Genomic DNA, 22,952 nt, shown 5'->3' with positions numbered 1-22,952 from the left:
CCAGTACCTGGTAGTTTTATTACTCTTTTGGTTTTCTGTCATCCTGTTTAAACATTAGTGCCTGGTCCCTGCAGTGCTTGGGGCACAAAGGTGGGTAATGAGGGGCCTCTTTTCAAGCCTGCAATAGAGTAGTGTGCGGACAAAGTCCCTGAGGCTGCATGCTCAGGGCAGTGGAGGCGGTGGGAGTTGGAAAGACACCCTGTGGCCCATGAGTATCTCAGGATACAGCTGGAGCCAAACTGAGTTTGAAATCAAAACTGGTGATTTACCTAACTCAGCTCTGAATGATGGTGGGCCCTATCTAAGATTTTAGTTTGCTCTTAATAGAGAAGCTTTATTATTAAGACTGTCCAAGCTGGGCACAGTGGTACACTCCTGTAGTGTACTCTTAGGGAGGCTGAGGCAGGAAGATGGCTTGAGGCTGGAAGTTTAAGGCTGTAGTGTGCAATGATTGCACCTGTGAATAGCTGTTGCACTCCCACCTGGGCAACAGCGAGACCCCATCTCTAAAAATAATTAAAAAAAAAAAAACATGCAAACTCTGGTGTTGCTGGCTCTGGGTAGGCCCCACAGAGGGGGTTCTGTAGTGCTGTGAGCACTGCAGTATAGCAACAGGCCTTCCCACTCATGTGGTTTCTTTCACTTGCAATTAGGAATCGAATGCATGATTCAAGTCCATGTGGCAACATCTTGCAGCTACTCTGAATCCCCGTCCATGATGCTCTCTGGACAAGACCACTGTCATAAGTGCTTCCTAAGTCTTGGAGAGAAAGTGTATGCCAGATCCAGCATGGCTGGCTACCTGGGCAGCTTCTGGAGACAGATGCATGTGGGCCTTCTGCCTGGTATGCCTGGCATGCCTGTGGCTGGCTGGACTTTCTTAGCCTTGGCCAGGCCAGGCTGAAGCCTGACAGTGCAGCTGGTCAAAGGGCTCAGCCTTGGATAGATGGTGCCCCCTGCTGGGGAGCTCTGCTAATAGGCTTCCCTCCCTCCACAGTAGGGAATCCAGCCCAGCAGATGCCTACAGAGCCTGGCATCTCTCACCCCCAGAAGTAAGGTCTCTCAGTCCCATCCCACTCAGGACTAAGGTGCACACAAAGGTGGCCTTGATCTCAGAACCTGCTCAGTGGAGACAAAGCTCTGGTCAGCTTGAAACCTGGGAGATTTGACCCCAGCCCCATCTGGGCTGATTTGATCAAGGGCTGCTAGAGGTTGTGGAGACTCCTTGCCAGACTGCAGTTACCCAAGTGGAAGAAAGGCGCTCGGAGCATGGATCTTTAGGCAGGTCGGTTCAAGCAACCCAGATTCGGTTGTTTGCTCTGAAAGAGAATTTTGGCACTGTGTTCTAATAGGAAATTTGTTGTAGTGGTGATAATAATGTCAACATGGTGATGAAAAAAGTAATAGCCAACAATAATAGCCATCTGACGTGCTTCCCACAGACTCCACCCCTAGAGGGGAACTACAGGGCTTCCTTACCCACGAGACTCACATCTGCTCTCTAGAGCTCTCAAGGAAAGGAAGGGGGAAGGGAGGTGACTAACTGAGGGCTTCCTGTGTGTCAGAAACTATCCAGAGCGCTCTACATGGGCCATCTCATGTCCTCCCAGGACACCCTGACAACCCTGTGAGCAGCTGAGGTTATCTCCAGACTCAAATGGGAGGTTACCTGCCCAGGCCATAGGCTAGAAAGTGTTGCCACTGGAACCTGAGCCCAGAGGAACATCTGGATCCAAACTCCATGCTCTCACTGCTCTCCCACACTGCTTCCCAGTGGCCCCTGGGCTGTGAGCGGGGATGGAGCTTTGATGGGGTGCTGCCTGGAGATGGTAGTGGGAAACTGTTGAATGCTGACAACAGACTGCTGTGAAAATGCAGCCTCTAGGAGTGTTCTTTTCCAGGTGGTGTACGCTCCTTCTCAGCTTCTTGCTGCTCACCCCTCCCTGTGTAAATGACCTTTGTGGATTGAGCCTCAGAAGTGAGCCCACTCTCTGATGGCTGTTGTGTTTTATGGAGCATGAATTCCAGCACTAGCCTGGTTCCCACATGGAAAAATTACAGGCATTGGAGTCATGTGGAAGCTCATGACCCAGGCGAGTTCCTTGACCTCTCTGAATCTTACCATCCTCATCAGGAAATGGGAATATCAGCACCTTTTTTGCAGAATTATGTGAAGAGTAGAAAAAGTGAGTGCAAAGTTGTCACCCAGGCCAGTCCTAGAGTATTGCCCTCTTGGAAGCTGATTTCATGCCCCTGCCTGGTCTGCCCTGTGGACATGGCTTGGCCTCAGAGATCTCTTGAGAACCCAGAAAGGCATGAAGCCTCTTTATAGCCCCTCCTGACCTTGACAAGCAGCCCCCAAATCCTTTAGGTCACCTCTCCCTGTGGACAGCTGATGTGGGAGCCGTTCTAGAAGAAGCACCTGTCCCTGGGCCTCTTGACGCTCCAGACTCCTTCTGGGAAAGGTCCATCCATGGATGACAGGGAGGCAAAGCTCTATTGCCCGCTTGCCTGGCTCTTCCCTAACTTGACACCGTAAGAAGTGCCTTCCCTTCCAAGCTCAGGATCCTGAACTGTTAGATGAGAGCCCAGCACTGATCCCAGCTTGCAAACTGGGAGATTTTCTTTTCATATTGAGGTATAGCCCCTGGGATTAGGAGTTCTTGTAGGAGTTTCTCACTGAAAGTCACTTTGTTGCACCAAAGCATCAAGACTTAAGAAACAGTATGGGGAGGCCGAGACGGGTGGATCACGAGGTCAGGAGATCGAGACCATCCTGGCTAACACGGTGAAACCCCGTCTCTACTAAAAAATACAAAAAACTAGCCGGGCGAGGTGGCGGGCGCCTGTAGTCCCAGCTACTCGGGAGGCTGAGGCAGGAGAATGGCGTAAACCCGGGAGGCGGAGCTTGCAGTGAGCTGAGATCCGGCCACTGCACTCCAGCCCGGGCGACAGAGCGAGACTCCGTCTCAAAAAAAAAAAAAAAGAAACAGTATGGTCTCTGTTCAGTGTAACCCTGTGGCAGATAGTGTTTCAAAAACAAACAAACAAACAAAAACAAAAAAACAAAAACAACTTTATGGAGACATGATTCATACAAAATACAATTTTTTGTGTGGTTTCTAGTGTATTCACAGAGTTGTGCAGCCATCACCACAATCAATTTTAGAACATTTTCATCAACCCAAAAAGAAACTGTACCCATCAACAGTCACCGTCCCTTCTGCACCCTTACCCCCATCTACCGGCAGCCGTTAATCAATTTTGTCTCTATAGATTTGATTTTTCTGGAAATTTTGTATAAATAGCACCATATAATCTGGTCTTTTGTGACTGGCTTCTTTCACTTGGCGTGATGTTTTCAAGGTTCATCCATGTTGTAGTATGCGTAGTACTTATTTCTTTTTCCAGCTGAATAGTATTCTATTATATGGAATATTTAATAGTGTATCTTATTTAACCATTCATTAGTTGATGGACATTGGGTTGTTGGGTTATTATGATAATGCTGCTCTGAACATTTGTGTACAACTTTTTTTTTTTTCTTTCTTTCTTTTTTTTTTGTAAGTAGAGATGATGGGGTCTCACTTTGTTGACCAAGCTGGTCTTGAACTCCTGGGCTCCAAGGATCCTCCTGGCTCAGCCTCCCAAACTGCTAGGATTACTGTGAGCTACCACACCCGGCCTATGTACAACATTTTTAAGTGGACATGGTTTTTATTTCTTTCAGTTATGTACCTAGGAGTGGAATTGCTGGGTCCAGTGGTAACTGTTTAACCTTTCAAGGAACTGCCAGCTGTTTTCCAAAGCCATCTGCATCATTTGACATTCCCACCAGCAATGTATGAAGATCCCAGTTTCTCCACATTCTTGCCAGCACTTGTCTGTCTTTTTGATTATAGATATTCTAGTGGGTAATGAAGTAATATCTCATTGTGGTTTTGATTTGCATTTCCTCAACGACTAAGGATGTTGAGCGTCTTTTCATGTGCTTGTTGGCCGCTTATATATTGTCTTCGGAGAAATGTTTATTCACATCCTTTGCCCATTTTTTATTCAGGTTCTTTGTCTTTCCGTTGTCGAATTATAAGAGTTCTTTATATATTCTGGATACTAGATCTTTATCATTTATATATGATTTATAAATATCCTATTCTTTGAGTTGTCTTTTCAGTTTCTTGATAGTGTCTTGACACACACAAGTTTTAAATTTCAATGAAGTCCAATTTATGTTTTTTCTTTTGTTGTTTGTGTTTCTGGTTTCATGTGTAAGAACCCATTGCCTAATCTAAAATCACAAAGGTTTATGCTTATGTTTTCTCCTGAGAGTTTTATAGTTTCGACTTTTATGTGTAGGCTTATGATCCATTTGTAGTTAATTTTCATGTAGGGCGTAAGGAAGGGGTTGGTCCAACTTCATTATTTTGCATGTGAATATCCAGTTGTCCCAGAACCATTTGTTGAAAAGACTGTTCTTTTTTTATTGAATTGTTTTGGCAGCCTCATCAGAAAATCAAATGGCTGTCTTTTTAGCACTCTTACTGTGTGCCCACTGAGCCCAAGGTTAAGTGGATATTAGGTGAGTTACCCATCACATTACCCAGAGAGGTGTTTTTACTGCGCTTTCTGTCAGCAGAAAAGCTTTGTGTTATCTGTGTCCCTGTAGTTATAGGATTACATAAAGAAGCATTTATGTAGTGATTCTCAACCAGGGGCAAATTTGTTCCACTGGGGACATGTAGCAATGTCTGGAGACATTTTTACTTAACACGACTCAGAAGTGCCTGGCATCTAGTGGGTAGAGGCCAAGGATGCTGCTGAACATCCTGCAATGCATAGGACAGCCCTTCAAAAAGAATTAATTTGGTCCAAAACATCCACAGTGTCACAGTTATTGTAAGAGTTATTGTAAGAGGAAAGTAGTCACAAGTGAGTCAGCCATGTTGCACATGTGGTGGTGTATCTGTAGGATACATTTCTAGAAGTACATTTGTCTTGCTCCTATAGATAATGCTGTATTGGATTCCAAGGAGATTTAGTTCTGTGGCTTCATAGCTCCAAACTGTCTATCTGGAGGAAGCTCACTTATGGCTGAGTTTGGACAATTGCTGAACGGTAAAATGTTAAAATTAATAGTAGACTGAGGCCAAAGCCAGAAATGAGCTTCTAAGATGCAAGAATAAATCTGCAGATTTACCAAAATGTAATTATTATCCAGCTTCTTATTAACAGTTTTATAACATTACCATTATGGCTGCCTTGTTAAACTGTGATCCTCCCCACTCCCCGCCCCCTAGCTCCTGCTGAGGTCAGCATACGGCCCAGCACTGCTGCTGGCACATGGGGGCTCCACTCAACCAGCCCACTCAGCAGCATCACCAGTTGGAACCATCTCCCACTAATACAGTTTCTAGAAGAAACTTTCTACTTCAGATTCATAGCTTGGACAAATCTCAAAAATGTTTGGTCTTTAATTCCTGAAAAATGCTTAGCAGTCCTCAGCAGCCTTTTCTTTTGTTTTTCTCCTCATCAAATTCCTTTTTACCACTTGGCAGCCTTTTAATAGACTTTGAAAACTATAAGAAATGTTATTAATGCATTTCTATAAATTCTGTCCTTGTGAAGTTTGATTTGGGACTACTTTATTTTTCTCTAACCTTTTCTTCTTTAAACTTTTTATGTTTGTTGTGATTTATCGTGGGTGGTGTAGAATGTTGGATATTTTTGTCCTTGGGATATTTTAATGTGGCAAAATTGAGATCTTACAATTTCCTCAGAATTCCCAAAAGAATTCTCAAATAAGACTTAAAAAACACTTATGGCCTAAATAGAATTAAAAAATAAAAATAAAATGTAGTTTTAAAAGGTTATTTTGCTTAATGTGAAGGTTACAGGTACACCAGATACTGAGATTTGAATCATGATAGAATTTCATCTTTATAATTCTTCCTAATTTTAAAAAGACATTTGTTGCTGGAAAAAGATAAGTTTTTTCTAAAGTTAACTAATATTTGTATTTCCTATTAGTTTGTTTCCATATTTACTTTGAAGATTTTAATTTTTTTGCATTGGACTTAACAATTCATTAATGTAGCATTTTATTCTCTTTTTGAATTGTTTTTATTGTGGTAAAATGTGTGTAACATGAAATTTGCCATTTTAACTATTTTTAAGTGTATAATTCATTGGCATTAATGACATTCACAGTGTGGCATGACCATCACCGCTATTTCCAAAACCATCACCACTATTTCCAAAACTTTTTCATCATCTCAAAAACGGAAACTCTGTAACCATTAAGCACGAAGTCCCAATCCTACCTCCCCTCAGATCCTGGTAACGTCTCATTTATTTCTGTCTTTTTTTTTTTTTCTTCTTGTAATACAGGGTCTCACTCTGTCACCCAAGCTGGAGTGCAGTGGCACAGTCTTGGCTCACTGCAACCTCTGCCTCCTGGGCTCAAGTGATTCTCATGCCTTACCTTCCGGAGTAGCTGGGATTACAGGCACATGCCACCAGGCCTGGCTAATTTCTGTCTCTATGAATTTGCCTACTATAGATATTTCCTATAAAGAAACCATAAAATATTTGTTCTTTTGTCTCTGGCTTATTTCACTTTGCATGTCTTCAGGGTTCATCCTGTGCTAGCATATATTTTGTTTGCATTTTATTTTTGCAGTCATAAATACGCATTTTTATACCTCAATTAACTGGATAGAATTTAAACAATTAGATTTTATTTTTGCTAAAGTTAAATTTTTAGCATCCTTACTTGTTTTTGAAACCAAATATTCAGATACTAACAAATCCAGTTGACATGACTAATTCTTTGTTATATTCATTACTTATAACCATAGACTGTACAATCCTGCACGAGTTTAAGAGTGCCAGAAGTGTAGCCTTTCTGTTGTTATGACCCCCAGAGGCCAAGGCAGAAGCCCACAGCACATGGGGCTTCCAAACACCAGCTGAAGGCTGGCCCCGTGTGCCACCAGTGACTGCCCAGTGCACCTCAGGGTCTGGTGGGTTGGCAAGGTTCCTCCCCTGGGCTGTTATTCCTGTGGCTTGGCTAAGGGTTCAAGAGAAAAATAGGCAAATGATGGGATTGGATCCTTCTCAACAAGAAGTAAAATAATATATATATATATGGGAATACATTCAAATGCTTCATTAGTAATCAAAGAAATGCAAACTTAAACAAGGTGTTACCTTTCCCTCTTTTTCTAAACTGTCAAAATAGCAAAATGTTTCAGAATGAGAATACTTGGTAGTGGCTATGATCCTGTGAGATTAGATAACTCATGTAGCTGAATAAATTAGGATAGTTATTCATTCAAGTAGCTATTCAGGGTTCTGTCAGGCACTACAACAGTTGCTAAGGAAATGCTTATGACTGTATGCATCAAAATATCAATAAAAATAATAGCAACAATTGAGAAACTACCTAAATGCTTAACGATTTGGGTTAAGTAAAATATTTAATGGATTGTTAAGTAAATATTAAACATAAGTATTAAGACTGATGCAAGCCAGGTGCAGTAGCTCACACCTGTACTCCGAGCTACTCGGGAGGCTGAGGTGGGAGGAGCCCTTGAGCCCAGGAGTCTGGGGCTGCTGTAAGCCAGAATCATGCCACTGCACTCCAGCCTGGGCCATAGAACAAGACCCGGTCTCAAAAACAAAACAAAACAAAGAAGACTGAAGCAACATGGACAAAAACAAAAAAATATGTGCATACTTAGTATAATTTGTAAAATTATGCTATAGAGTATTATATATAGTATATAGTTATATATGTACATATACGTACTATATGTAATATATAGTACATACTGTGTATTATACTACATAATTTGTATATATATGAAAGTTTGGCAGATATCTAGATGATTATTTTTGAGTATGATTTTAGTTATTGTTTTTTCCTGTTTCCCAGTTTTCCTATGGTACTGATGATTACCAAGATAATGAAGTTGGTTTTTTTTTTTTTTTCTTTTTGGGACAGAGTCTTACTCTGTCACTCAGGGTGGAGTGCAGTGGTACACTCTCAGCTCACTGCAACCTCTGCCTCGCGGGTTCAGGTGATTCTCATGCCTCAGCCTCCCCAGTAGCTGGAATTACAGGTGTGTACCACCATGTCCAGCTAACTTTTGTGTTTTTAGTAGAGACAGGGTTTTAACATGTCGGCCAGCTGTTCTTGAACTGCTGACCTCAGGTGATCTACCCGCCTCTGCCTCCCAAAGTGTTGGCATTACAGGTGTGAGCCACCGTGCCCAGCCTGAAGTTGTTTTTATGCCACTGGAGGTTAGTCTGTTTACTGTGGTCCTGGCTCTGATTCTTAGGCTGCCTAGCCAGCTGCTTGTGTTGTGAATGCTGGATCTGTATTTCCAGTGTCGTTTCTTGTCTAACAGAGGCTTAGGTGATGGGATTAATTTTGCCCCTTACAGAGGCACTGAGGACATCACATCCCCTCACGGCATCCCTCTTGACCTTCTGGACCGAGTAATGATAATCCGGACCATGCTGTATACTCCACAGGAAATGAAACAGGTGAGCCTCCCTTCTTCCCTCCTGCTGTCTTCTCTCATTTGCTCCCAGTGTTCACTGATGGCTGTGCAGAAAGGTATCTGCGGCTTGGATCTGGCTGCCATTCACCATCTCACCACTTAGCTACTGGCCTCGAGCAATTCACATTACTCCAGAGTCTCAGTCTCCCCATCTGAAAGATGGATTGGGCTAACTAGACATTGCCCCAAGTGTCAAAAGAAGCTCAGCTCCCTGTCTTGGCTGTTCGCTTTTCTGCTGTTCCCCCTTTGATAAGCCTTAGGAAAAGGTTAGTGAAAAAATCAATTTGATGATAGCCATTAGGGAAGCTACCAGCTCTATAAAAAGGAGGCAATAAAATATGATTTAGTGATAGCCTTTTGGTGACCAGGCCAGACTATGCCTGTGGCCTTTTTTACTCGGAGGACAAGGCCAGGCTCACTGTTCCACCTGAACCAACAGCAAGCCAGCTCCAGCAGGGTATAGAATGTAGCCACCCTGACCTGGAAGAGGCCAGTGCCTGTGTCCTAGCAGAGCCTGTCTGTTGTATCCAGCATGACGAATGACAAGTTTCTTGGCAGCTTTGGAGGCCGCCCCTGGGCAGGTCTGTGGCTTTGCAATAGAGTCCTTGAGGGCTTCTGCCAAGTCCACAGAGGTGATGGCGAGACAGCATCATACAGCTTAGAAGAGCACCTGAAGATAGAGTTTGTGAAACTGATCGTATAATAAGAGGCTTCATTGAAGGACCCCTGGAAGCATCTAGCTCCGTGGCTGGCACACGGTGCATGCCCATAAGTCTGCGTGAGCTGAATCTGGGTTAGGCTTGGAGTTGGGAGACGACAGGGATGTATGAGCGTGGGCTTTATCCAAAGGGCCACAGTCCCAGTGGTCTCTGTAGGAATTGCCTCTTGCTTGATGTGCAGCTCGAGCACAACTAAGTGCCAAGCATTGGAATCATTGGACTAGGAATTTCTAGTCACCTTAATGGTATTTTCAGGTATTCCGTATGATCACCATCTGTTTTATTTTTTACTTTTGAGTCACGGAGCTGTAAGTCCAGGATGCAAAACCAGGCAGTGCCCTGCAGAGCCCAGGTCATCTGTTCAGTGGTACATACCCTGGATTGGTGTCTCAGAGGTGGTATGTGCTGCGCTCTTTCCTCTGCCCTGCCCACCCTTGCCCCAAATGTTCTCTTCTGGTGGACTCTGGCGTGCAGCCATGGTTGGAGATGCTGAGCAGGCTGGGGCTGCAGTGACATCTCGATGCACTTCGCCTGGACCTTGTCTTTTCACCAGAGCATGGCACTCTGTTAAGCATCGTGTTGAACAGGACATACCTGGCCAGTTTGATTCCATTTGATCCCCAGTAACCCATGAGGCAGGGAGAACTACTGTCATTACCCAGTAGTTTTAAAAGATGAGGACATTACCTAGGCACAGTGACTCACACCTGTAATCCCAGTACTTTGGGAGGCTGAGGCTGGAGGGTCACTTGAGCTCAGGAGTTTGAGACCAGCCTGGGCCACATAGCGACACCCCTACTCAACAAAACATAAAAAGTTAGCCAGGTGTGGTGATGTGTGCCTGTAGTCCCAGCTACTTGGGAGGCTGAGGTGAGAGGATCGCTTTAGCCCAGGAGGTCGAGGCTGCAGTGAGCTGTGATGGTGCCACTGCACTCCAACAGAGTGAGACCCTGTCTCAAAAAAAGACAGATGAGGACACTGAGACCTAGGGTAACTAATTTGCCCAAGTTCATAACATTAGTCAGTGGCTAGCAGGTAACAGGACTGGCTGTAATTCAGGCTTTCTGATCCAGAAACCTGTGTTCTTAATCACTGTGCCACTCAACTTCCCTGCTGCTAGAAATCTCTCATCTCATTGTCATCAGGATTCGTGAGGTGGCTTTCCTCTGGCAGTTTGTGAGCAGGATCTTTCCTTTGGAGCAGTCAGGGCCTCTCCTTGGGGTGGGCCTTTCCCAGCACTTCAGCTACTCTCCCATGGCTGGAGGTCCAGCGTGGACCTGCCGGCATCTCTTATTGACCACATGCAGGAGTGCTGTAGGGATGCATCAGGAGAGTCACGGATCTCCCTTCGTAACCAGCACTGGCAAATTACTGAAGCAGTTATGGTTCATAGTAGCAATTGTATATGTTATTTAGGAGATGGTGTCAATGACCGGGGGCCTCATTGCCAAGTAAGGGTGTCTTGCTCTTGGGTGACTGCCAGGTTGAAGCCAAGGCATTCACTGAACAGAAGCAGAAGCAGAAACAGAGTCCTAGGCAATTCTTGGCCCATTCTTACTGCAGGACATAGCACCTTACTTTTGGGTCTAAAACCCCGTGTGTCCTGCCAAAAAAGGCAGCCCAGCACAGATGTGGTCAGGACCAGAGACACCAGGAGTATTTTGAGGCCATCATTTGCCTACTGAATGACTTGAGCAATTTGGTGCATCTCACTGAGCCTCTACCTTCTCTGTTAAGTGGAAGATCTGCTCCCTGCTTTGCAAGATTGTCATTAGAATTCGTGAGGTATTGGCAATAACGGGCCCTCCCATCCTTCCCATTGCTGTTGTTATTACTGTATTCATAGCTTTGTGTGCTTCATAGGTACCCTCTAGGGTCCTCTACGTACAACGTACAACAGCTTCGCAATAGCCAATGTTGGAGGCTCCAAGAATGAGGGTCCTGTGGCCATGTGGAGAGTAAGCAGCAGAGTCAGGACTACCACTCAGAGCTAATTCACCCTTGCTGCTGCCATTCGAACCCAGAGCTCCTGGCCCAAGCAGTCTGGAATGTTCTGCACTGTGCTTCTAGAACAGTGACTTGCCAGGCCAGCTCTGGGCTAGGGCTATCTTGGCTTAGTCAGGAGGGCCTCTCCTCAGGCTTTCTGTCAGGACTCGTGGCTTTGTTCCCACTGGCCCAGGCAATAACCTCAGCATTTTTACTGGAGCCTGGGCTAGGTTTTTAAACAAACTCGATGTAACTTGTGTACTCTGCAATCCAAGCCGACACCCTCATAAACTATCCCTGCAGGTTATTAAATGATTAAAGATCTCATTTATGAACTGTCCATTTTCGAGCAGCTTGAGACGGACGCTCTCACGATTGCTTTGACCTGCTCTAGTGAGAGAGAGAGCAGAGTGTCCCTGACATTCTGGAAGCTGAGCCGCAGATTCAGTGCAGCTCACTGAAGGGGAGACGCTTAGGCTGAAGCTGTCTCCTGTGACCAGGCTCCAGGATTCAATATTTGCATCTCCCTGGAGTTTCAGAAGGTCCTCTGGGGACATTTTTCTTGGCAGGACCTGGCAGTTTCCTCAGTCCCAGCTGTGAGTAAGAAGCCTTTTTTACCTTGAAGCTGTGTTCAGAGGGGAGTTTTGTTGATGGAGCAGGGAGTCACCCCCATTTCCTTTTCTTGATTGTCCTTGTACCATCCAGTAACTTCAGAGGGCCCCTCTCTGCCCAGCTGCATTTAGCTTTGAATCTCAAACAGTGGAACTCCTCCTGCACAAGCTAAGATTGTTTCAGTGGAGCTCACACCCTGGCAGTTCACCCATGAGCCCAGCAGATAAGTTTCATGTGGCCTATGCAGTGTTTGTGAAATATTTGAACAAGTTGCTGACATCTAGAAATCAGGACCTTTTTTTTTTTTTTGGAGACGGAGTTTCTCTCTTGTTGCCCGGACTGGAGTGCCATGGCATAATCTCAGCTCACTGCAACCTCCACCTCCCGGGTTCAAGCGATTCTCCTGTCTCAGCGTCCCAAGTAGCTGGGATTACAGGCATGTGCCACCACACCCAACTCATTTTTGTCTTTTTAGTAGAGATGGGGTTTTGCCATATTGGTCAGGCTGGTCTTAAACTCCTGACCTCAGGTGATCCACCTGCCTCGGCCTCCCAAAGTGCTGGGATTACAGGTGTGAGCCACTGCGTCCGGCCAAAATCAGCACATTTTGTACAAAGATCTGAGTTCTGAGCCCATCTTGACAAAAGGGAAGACTTCAGACAGCACCTTGTAGCAGTGGTGGCTGTGGGTGGAGGGGCTGCCTCCCCAGAGTGTTTGCTGGCCAAGCACTTCACCCTCACCCGGGTCATTGCAGCCGCTCTGGCCTGCTGGTGCTTTCCAAGGCCTTTCCCATCTATGGGCAGCCGACGTGCTGTCCCCCCAGCCCAGCCAGGATCATCAGAGACTGGGCTCCCCACCACTGCAGCTCCTGCCCGCAGGGTCCCAGCCTGGAGAGCTGACAAGCGAGGCTTGATGTGGCCACCTCAGTAAAGCTCTGGCTCTCCTCCCTCCTGGAAGGCTGAAGCTGGGACTCAGTCTTTCCCAGCTCCTGTGCCTCTACACTGGGTGTGCTTTTATGGCTTTAATTTCAACAAGGGCTTCTTGATATCTTGTTTACGAAGCTGCCAAAGTGAAAAATTCCTGTATTATATGCGGCTCGAAGTCCTGCAGTTATCTCAGCTCCACAACACACAACATCATTATCCCAGCTGCCCCTTATCACTCAGTGCTGGTACGCCTGCAGGATCCTGGTCCACCGTGTTACAGCATCCCCGCCACCAGCCTGCCTCCCTTCCAACTCTACCAAGATCTTCAAACTGCAACAAGCGTCAGCCTCTTCTTGATAGATTAGATACCTCCCGGTGATGTTATGAGGCCTGGTAAATCTTTAAAAGTAACTTTTTTGATTTATTTAACCATCATATTTATCAAGCAAATAAAAAATGTCTCTTCTTGCCTGAGTGCTTGTAGGTGGTAGTGCCCATGCTGGAGAGGTAGGTTAGAGCCCTTGTGGGAGCCCAGGGTAGGTTAGAAGAGGCCCCAGTTCTCTGCCTGGTGACAGGGGAGGGAAGGACATGGAGGCAAGAGTGAGCCACTTGGAAGCTGCACACCTCCTGGGGCACCAGCCACACTTGAGTCAGTTGAACACAGCATACTGGCTGTGATGCTATTCATGCATACTGTGGGGCTGCACATGCCCCCTGGAGGGTGCCGGGCCAGCAGTGCTGGGCAGGCGTTTGCTTCCTGCCCACCAGCCCAGGTCTTGATTTCTCTTATGCTGCACAGTGAGAAATACTGAGCAACATTGTCTTTAAAGCACTTTAGAAATGGGACACTTGAGGTCAGTCACTGTTGATCATGTTTTTTCTCCTTTAAAAGATCATTAAAATCCGTGCCCAGACGGAGGGAATCAACATCAGTGAGGAGGCACTGAACCACCTGGGGGAGATTGGCACCAAGACGACACTGAGGTGAGCCAGTACCCTGGGCCCGCCGGGGCCTCCCCAGCACAGCCAGGGCTCTCACTGGGGTCATTCTGGACAATAAAGGTAGATCCCCTCCTAGGGCACAGGACTGTATCCATCTGCTCTTCCTGGCGTGATGGGTGCCAGGGCACTTGAGTTTCAAATGCAGAGGATTTATCTGATGGTTTTTAACAAGCTAGAGTAAGGGTGAAGTCCCTGTGTCCTGCAGCAGATGCTCCCCTCTGGTGGAGAGTGCTTTGACCCTGGGCCTTCTTGTGGCAGAGAAGATGCATAGAATTAGAGAGTAGGGACCATATGGCAGCTAATTAGCCAGGGCCCTGGCTCCTGTTCTCCCAGTGATGTTATGAGGCCTGCTAAATCTTTAACTTTTTTGATTTATTTACCCATCAAGCAAATAAAAAATGTCTGGGTGGTGGGTATGGAGAGCCAGGGAGGAGCGCAGACATAGACAGTTCTCCAGCAACTCAAAGGCAGGACCTGCAGAGCATGTCCCTTCACAGTGGCCTGACTCATTGTAAAATCATTGCTTCACAGTCCTCAGCCCTTCCCTACATCCCTTTAGTCAGTTCTTGTTCCTGAGGTTGAAGGCAGAAATGCAAGCTATGAGGTTTGGATGAAGGGGTACTTTTTAAAACGGCAGAGTCTTCATGCCTTTGGATGGGCATGTACTTCCAGATGGCTGTGTTTTTGTTTCCCTGCCATGTTAAATATCCCTATCTGTTGGACACCTGTATACATTTAAGTTTGCAGTCCTTTTCCAGTAGCAGTGATGTTACTTCCTATTGGAGGATTTGTAGACTGTACTAAAGATTTGGGGAATAGCACTTATGTCTTCTTGGTGGCTCCTGGCCCCTCTCTGATGGGGTAATGACTGCAGCTTTCTGAGAAGTGACAACTTTGTCTCCCCTTTTCTGTGCTCATATCAGCTGGCACAAGCCTAGCACTGGGCTCTGCTCCTGGTGTCAGTGCTGCCTGCTGATTTGGGGGAAGGGGCTTCGGTGGCCCCAGTTTCACTCCAGCCCTGGCCTCTGTCCACTCTAGGTACTCAGTGCAGCTGCTGACCCCGGCCAACTTGCTTGCTAAAATCAACGGGAAGGACAGCATTGAGAAAGAGCACGTCGAAGAGATCAGTGAGCTTTTCTATGATGCCAAGTCCTCTGCCAAAATCCTGGCTGATCAGCAGGATAAGTACATGAAGTGAGATGGCTGAGGTTTTCAGCAGCAAGAGACTCCCCAGGTGTGTCTGGCCTGGGTCTGGCCTGTGGGCGCTCGCCCCTGGGCTTGGGGCTGCCGTCCCCACTCAGGGCGTGGTCTACAGCACTGTCAGTTCAGTGTGGAAAGCATTTCTTTTTAAATTATCATAACTGTTCCTGTGGTTGCTTTGAAAGAACCCTTCCTTACCTGGTGTGTTTTCTATAAATCTTCATAGGTTATTTTGATCTCTCTCTCTCTCTATTCTAAGTTTTTTAAAAATAAACTTTGCAGAACAGTTTTAGTTGTAGAGTCATTGTGAACATACCATAGGGAGTTCCCATGTATCTTGTACCCAGTTTCCCTTCTTGTTAACATGTTACATCAGATAGCACATTTGACACGGTGAATGACCAATACCGATCCATTATTATACTGCATTCACATTTTCTCAGTTTTACCTAATGTCCTTTTTCTGTCTCAAGATCCCATCCAGGATAACCCATTACAACTAGTTGTCATGTCTCCTTAGATGCCTCTTGCCTGTGACATTTTCTTACATTTTCCTTGTTCTTGATGACCCTGACAGTTTTGAGGAGGAGTGATCAGGTATTCTGTAGAACATCCCTCAGTTGGGGTTTGTCTGATGCTTTTCTCGTGAGTAGACTGGGATTGTGGGTTATGGAGAAGAAGATACAGAGGTGAAATGCAGTTCTCATCATACCATGTGTGGTTCTCGTCACATGCTAACAACATGACTCATCGTTGATGGTGACCTTGACCCTTGATGGCTGAGGTCATGTTTGTGGGGTCTTCTCACTGTAAAGTTACTCTGTGCTGCCTTTCCATACTGATTTCTTTGGAAGGAAGTCACTATGTGCAGCCCACACTTAAAGGGTGGCGGTTATGCTCACCTCTAGAGAACTGAGTATTTACCAAAATTATTTGGGATTCTGCATGGAAGATTGTATCAGAATGGACTCATGGAAGTTCATCGTATACTTTAGTAGATTTATTTTGTTGCTCAAATTGAGCCAGCTTTGGCCAGTGAGAGCTCTGTCAGTTGGCTCGTGTGTCCCTCTGATGTGTCCCCATCTCTCTGGCCGCATCTCTGGGTTCACCCACTAAGTAAGCAAGGGCAAGTGCAGCACTGGGCAGTGCACTTGACTGGAATGTGCCTTCCCAGTAGGATGAGCGCTGCGTTCTTGCCTTTGCCACGCCTGTCCTTCCCTGCCAGCTCTGTGGTGCCTGAGGTAGGGCTGAGCACCCGTACACTGTTCCTACCACTTGCCCCTTGTGCAAGTTCAGACTGGATCTCTGTGCTGTTATGATATGGGAGGCAGGGCTGACCAGGATGGTCATCTTGGTTCAGTGCTTTAGTCCAAACTAACAATGAGCTCCTTGTGGGGCAAGCAGCATTGTCCTTCCATTAGGGACAGTCCCCTGTAGTCATGTCAAGGGGACAGTGGGAGGGGGCGGAGATGATGCTGGGGATCCCACCTAGCCTGAGAGGCGCCAGCCTGTCCCTGCTGCCAGTGTGAATCTTCTCCCTGGGCCTGGCCCCTGAGGACCCTGGCATGCACAGCAGTGGTGGTAGGACCCTTCATGGAGTCAGCTGTGCATGTGGCCCATGCTGGCTGCCAGTGTCCTCTGAGGCTGCACTTGTCTTTAGCCTCCCCACTCGAGCCATGTTAGACAAACAGAAGAGAGATGCAGCAAGAGCTTATTGCACCAGGGACTGTGTTCACACTCTGCGTTCCATGTTGCCTTCACAGTAGCCTGTGAGACTGGGATAGGTGTGCTAGCCCACTTCCAAGTCCACTTCCATAGAGGAGGAGGGGGCAGTTCAGGCAAGTCCCTTGCCCAGCTAGTGAGAGACGGAACCAGGATTTGAAATCAGGCTGTTTGGAACCTGTGTTCCTAACACCTGGGGGCCATACTGCCTCTTTCTGTGTTGGCATTTAGTGGCAGCTAGGAGCTGTCAAGATCTGACCTTTCTACCAGGCAGGTGAAGGAAGCGGGGTCCAGTGTGGAGAAGGTGACCCACCTAGAGGACAAGAACCAGGCAGGCCTCTGCTCCAGCGGGGCCTCTCACTTGGGCCCCAAGCCTTTCATGGTGTTTAAGGAGCAGGATGGAAGTGGTGCTGACAGCAGATCTCCCAGCCGCGGGTGGGGACAGAGTCTTCTTCGGCTGCCCAAGGTACCAATATCCAGAGCAGCCAGGTGAGGAGGGGACCGTGGTCTCGCTCTTCCCAGGCCACAGACCTTTGGTTCCTGCTCCTCAGGTATCCTAGCTGAGGTGGTGCCCAGAGAGCTGGCCCAATTCGCTGGTCTGTGCTCCAAAGTGAGGGAGATGGTTCTGGATAGGCAGGAAGGTGAGATTATTTTAATTTTCCTCCTATTTTTTCCAGCAAGGTCTGTGATTATTACATTAATCTTCTAGGCGAAGTTTTTACGACTGATCCCTCGCCGACTATGAGAAGTTTCTCCATCCATTACTAAGAGGGAAACAGACCCTGGTGGGGAGGAAAATATTTGTTACATCTTATCAGGCTGACACACAATCTAACAACAATTACAGCAGCCCCATTTTTTGCACTATTTCAGCTCCAGTGTGAAAAATTGTTGTAATATTAAAGTGAGGCAGGGTGGGGGCTGGTCATTGGAAGTGGTTGAATATTCCAGGCTCTCAGCCCAGGCTCTCTTGGGTGCCACCCAGGGAGCCGATTGGGTGGCTGAGGAGAGGGAGGGAGGGATTTTCACATAAATCCCAGCACCCTGTCTCGTGTGCTAATGGCCCCAGAGATAGTTGTGAGACTGGGAAGGGCTCTTGAAAGACGCGTCCCTGGCCGTGGCAGGGAAACCGCCTTGTGCCCTGCCTCATTTTCTCAGTGCAGACACCTTCTTACTGCAACATGTCTTAGGGTTGCATCTGCCAGATTGATTGGTAGGACAGTTTGTTTTTTAGGACTAAATGGATCGTGCTCTCACACTAGAAAGTGACTTCTTGGTTAGCAAACCTTTCTTAGCCATTTGTATAATAAAATGGGGGTACAGAATGGGGGTGGGGTTGCACTCCCAGTCGACCTCTCTCTCAGAAACTGTGGCCAGCCCTGGGCGGAGCAGCTGGGGTACCCCCCTGCTCTGGGAGGGCTGTGGGCAGAGGCGCAGTGGATGGGGACCAAGCGGTTCTGGGGCTCAGCAGGGCATGGCATTGATTGCATTTTCCTCCTCTGTGTGGCCCTTGGTCCTAGCCTCGTGAGTCTTTGGTTTCCTGGTGTGAGAGTGGGAAGTTCATATCCCATAGACCCATGTGAGGACTTGGTGAAGTGACCCACATGTGGCTGCATCAGGTACCCAAGAGACTAACAGGCAGTAAAGAGTTCCTGATCCCTGGCCCACTTGGAAAGAGGTCACAGTTTGTCAAACTGGAGCAAGCAGCCTGCTAGGCCTGCCCCTCCCTTTCGCAGACAGCTGGCACTTGGAAGGACCCTTAGGATCCCCCTGTGTTTGGAAAAAGCCCTGCAGCCCAGAGGGGCCAGCACTGGCTCAGGGCCACACAGCCCAAGAGCGGAGGGGATAGCACGGGGCAACTGCCAGAAACAACGCACTGCTTCTCACCGGGGCCCTGGCATCCCATCCTGGGTGAGGCTCAGCTAGGGCTGAGGCAGCCAGAGGGGGCGAAATGACCACCCCCTTGCCGCGACCAGCGCTGGTGTTTGTCAGGTCAGACCTGCTCTCATTTGGTGTCTGGAAAAGAGGTCCCTCGGGAGGTAGAACAGTGTTCACCCCTCCATTCATGGTCATCCATTCATTCTCCACACAGAAGTTCCTCTTCCTTGCTTCCTTCAGTGTGCGGCCACTCCCCTTCCATTCTGGGGAGAGCAGGATAGGGGGTGAGGGAGTCGTGGGCAGCGGGACTGGGGAGCTCAGGGCGCAGGGTGGGCCACGCAGTGGGGCCCCAGAATGGGGAAGGGGTGGGCCGGCCGCGGGGGCTGCCTGTCGGCCCCTGCTTCCCTGCCGCCCCTCCCCGTCACTTGGCGGCAGGCACGGTGATTAATGGCCGGGCCATGCAGGCCGGGCCGCCATCAGCGCGCGTCTAGGCGATGGATGCGGCTGTCAGGCCGGCCCGGCCCGCACTGACCCCCGGGCAGGGGCCCGGCGCGATCAATGGGCGGCGCGCGGCGGGCGGCGGCTGGGCCGGCGCGATAAGATGGGCCGATGGGCGCCCGCCGATTGCCCGCTCCGTCACCCGCCGTCACCGTCACCGTCACCGTCACGCCGCCAGCGCGCAGATCACTGCGCCGTCAGCGCCGCGTGATTAATGGGGACGCCGGCAGCTGCGGGGAGGGCGCGGGCACGCGGACCCCGCACCCAGAGGGACACGGTGGGGTGCGGGGTGCGCGCTGGGACGCCGCACACAGCACACTGCACTTACACTGGAGCCACGTGCAGGGAACGGGGGACACGGCTGGGTGCGGGGTGCATGCTGCAGGTCTGCACACGGGGCACACGGTGCAGGTTTTCACTGGGCTGCGTGAGCGCGTGTGTAGTGGGTGGAGGTCCCGGTGCAGCCGTAACACAAAGGCCTGAGTTACTTAGGCCTGAGGGGTGGGAGGAGGAGGGACCACACCTGCTGTGACCTCTCTACCCCAACCCCTGCCTGGCCTAGGCCTCAGCCACCAGGTCCACCAGCCTCTTCGGCCTTTACAAGCCTGCCCACTGTCCCAACCATCTTTGAGAACCCAGACTTGACTGTCAGGACCCCGACCAAAACCCTTCCACAGGTCCCATGGCTAAATCCCAGGTTCCCCACCCTCCGGGCAGACCCGCAGGAATGCCGATCCCCGCCCCTCCACGCCGGCCCGCCCCGCTGTGCTCCTTTAGCAGACATCGAAAGTGGTCCCATCCCCCAGTGCTTTGTCCCTGGGTCGGGTCATGCTGTGGGGACGCCCTTAGCGCTCTCAGTGCACGGTTGGCCCTGCTCGCGCCCCACTGGGTGACGGGGGCAGGAGCCGTCTGCCCCACCCCACCCACCCCCCGCCCCAGAGCCCACAAATCCCCACTCGAAGCGACCCGCCTCTCAGGCACTGCCCCTCCAGAAGAGCCCTGGGCCGCCGGGACCCCCTCGGGACTCGAGAGGGAGAGGCTCGCCCAACCCAAATACCCACATGGCGCTAGGGAGGAGCCGCGTGCCAGGTGTGCAGAGAGGGGGCCGGAGGGCTTCCCAAAGCCAGTGACAGGAGCGCAGCAGGGACAGTTGGGCGCGAGTGTGGGACTGACCCGAAGCCCGAACTGCCAAGGGGAGCGAGACAAGGGGAAGGGTGGGGGGCCCGGCTGGGTAGACTGGGGCCTATCCCGTGGGCGGTGGGGGTCTCAGGGCCAAGCGGCAACGGGGGCAGTGCCAGCCGCTCTCCCTTTTCCCCTCGAAAACCACAGCCTCCCCAGGGCCGCGCGGCGCCCAGGGGGAGCTTGCGAGGACACAGCGCCCCCGCGTGGGTGGACACGCACAGAGCCGCGCCCGTGGCGTTTCAGTCCCAGGCTCCGCCCCCGCCGCGCTGCCCCCATGGGGGCGTGGTCAGGCCTAGCCCAGGGGTTCCGAGATTCCAAGTCACACCTAGCACGACTTGGGAAGTCGCGACGGAAGTGTGCGACTTCCCAGCAAGAGAGGTTGAAGTCCCGGCAGGCAGGGAGGAAGGCGTGTGTGTCCCCACGTGCATGCGGGGAAGGAGCAGTGGGGGAAGGCTGAGTTGGGCTTTCAATTAAAGGTACATACACTTAGTTTTTTGATGGAAAATTGCCAAAGGCGTGTAGCGTGAAAAACCTCCCTCCACACCTGCCCCCGGCCTCCTGTTCCCTCTCCAGAAGTGCCTGTCTTACACCGGTGTGTTCCTCTAGAGATGGCCAGGACATGCGTGGGGCAGCACACACTCATAGCACCTTCTCAACACTCATTATGAAACATGTCACATGGAAAACTGCAAGAATTACAAGCGATCGCCTCTCAGCCTTTGGCTAAGATCAAGTGTAGTATGTGTTCTTATCAGTTTAATATCTGCTGTCTGAGGACAGTATATTAAATGGATTTTTGGAGCAGGGAGATGGAATAGGACCTTGCTCCTTCCACTCCATGTATCCACCTGGTATTGCAGTACCTCCAGGAATAGTGCACCTTCTTTGGGGGAATGAAAAAAAGGATTTCAGGTGAGCCCCCATATCCCTGTTGTCTAGGCACCGCCCATCCCTGTCTGCCTGCCAGTCTGCCTTGTCAGTCTTCTGTGCATTTCAAAGTGAGTTGCAGACACAACCACCTCCGTAGTCAAGCACGTGTATCTTTACCTAGAGTTCAGTACTTGATTACAGTTTTTTAATTTTTTTTTTTTTTTTTTTTTGAGACGGAGGTTTATTCCTGTTGCCCAGGCTGGAGTGCAGTGGTGCAATCTCAGCTCACTGCAACCACCCCCTGCCGGGTTCAAGTGATTCTCCTGCCTCAGCCTCCCAAATAGCTGGGATTACAGGCACATGCCACCATGCCCAGCTAATTTTGTATTTTTAGTAGAGATGGGGTTTCTTCATGTTGGTCAGGCTGGTCTTGAACTCCTGACCTCAGGTGATCTGCCTGCTTTGGCCTCCCAAAGTGCTGTCATTACAGGTGTGAGCCACTGTGCCTGGCCACTTATGGTTATTTTTAAATGTAAAAAATACAGTGAAATGCACAAATGCTAAGTGGAGCATTCCATGAGTCCTGACTAATGAAACCAAACTCCAGTGAAGGATATTACTATTGCCCAGAAAGTTCCTTGTGCCAATCTCTAACACACTAGAGGCAACCACTGTTAGATTTTTTTTTTTTTTTGCCATAGATTAGGTTTTCCTGCTTTAGAATTTCATGTAAATGAGATCATACAACATGACTTGTTTCTTTCACTTAGCTTTTGAGCTTCGTCAATGTTGTGTGTATGGGTAGTTTGTTCTTTTTTATTGCTGGGTAAAATGCCACCGTGTGGATCCACCACATGTATCCATTGGTGGATGGTCATCTAGGCTATTCCCTATTTTTCAGCTATTATGAAATTCTGTACAAGTCTTTGTATAGGCATACATTTTCATCTTGGGTTTCAATACCCAGGAATAGAATAGCTGGGTATAGGGTGTGTGTCTAGTTTTATGAGAAATTGCTACGCCTTTTCCTGATGTAGTCTGTTAGTTGCTTCCCACCCCGCTTTTAAGCACAAATAGGAACATACGCTGTTTCTTGCTTTCTGTATTTTTCCTTGACAGCATGTCTTGGAGATTCTTCTAACTCAACATATAAAGAATGTCCTCCTAGTTCCTTTCCACAGGGAGGAGCTGCTGTAATTTATTCACCCCCCTCCGATAGGCATTTAGATGTTTCTAGCCTTATTGAGCTGTGCTTTGAAGGATGAACAGGAGCTTGTCAGGCAGACAGCAGAGGGAACAAGGCCCACAGGTTAGACAGACACTGCAGAACCCTTTCTGCTGGGGCATGAGCTTTCGAGGGGAGAAGCACCTTCTGTTCCATTTCCCCATGGGGCTCAATAATGTTTGCTGTGTGGAAAGGAGTGGGTGATGTGGCCCTAGAACGGATTGGGGCAGGGGAGTGAGGTGGGCACTACCACTTAGGGGCACACCTGGCTCTCCAGAACCAGGCATTGGTGGGTGCTGAAGTTCAGGTTGGGGCTTCTGCTGACTCTTGGACAGTGCCACATGCCCAACTCCTGGCCCTTGTCAGGAATCTGTTGCTCTTCCCCAGGCCATGGGGCTCAGACCCCTCAGGAATGAGATGGGAGGCTCATACCAGCCTTCCTGAGGACTTCATGCTGGCCTGGCTTCAGCAGGAGCAGGCTGGGGAAGTACCTGCAGGCAGGACCAGCAACCAGACAGGGACTTGGGGTAGGAAGTGAGCCTTAGGCTTTTTGTCCTGGCTCTGG

General features: G+C 48.9%; 1 protein-coding gene and 1 pseudogene across 2 annotated transcripts in view; both read left to right on the top strand.

Moving 5' to 3' along the window:
• The window catches only part of RUVBL1 (RuvB like AAA ATPase 1), a 42,625-nt gene extending 27,323 nt beyond the window's left edge, over positions 1-15,302 (top strand). For both annotated transcript variants that reach the window (XM_003906912.5, XM_009181373.4), the window contains exons 9-11: positions 8,448-8,550; positions 13,703-13,794; positions 14,851-15,302. In XM_003906912.5, coding sequence (XP_003906961.1) covers positions 8,448-8,550; positions 13,703-13,794; positions 14,851-15,010 — 355 coding nt within the window. In that variant the 3' untranslated portion in view covers positions 15,011-15,302. The remainder of the gene's footprint in view (positions 1-8,447; positions 8,551-13,702; positions 13,795-14,850) is intronic.
• A 5,694-nt stretch (positions 15,303-20,996) lies between these two features.
• Positions 20,997-21,177, top strand: LOC116274070 (annotated as a pseudogene).
• The last annotated feature ends 1,775 nt before the right edge of the window (positions 21,178-22,952 follow it).

The sequence above is a fragment of the Papio anubis genome, chromosome 2 (genome assembly GCF_008728515.1).
Source record: "Papio anubis isolate 15944 chromosome 2, Panubis1.0, whole genome shotgun sequence".
Lineage (NCBI taxonomy): Eukaryota > Metazoa > Chordata > Mammalia > Primates > Cercopithecidae > Papio > Papio anubis.
This window is presented reverse-complemented; position numbering and strand designations above follow the sequence as displayed.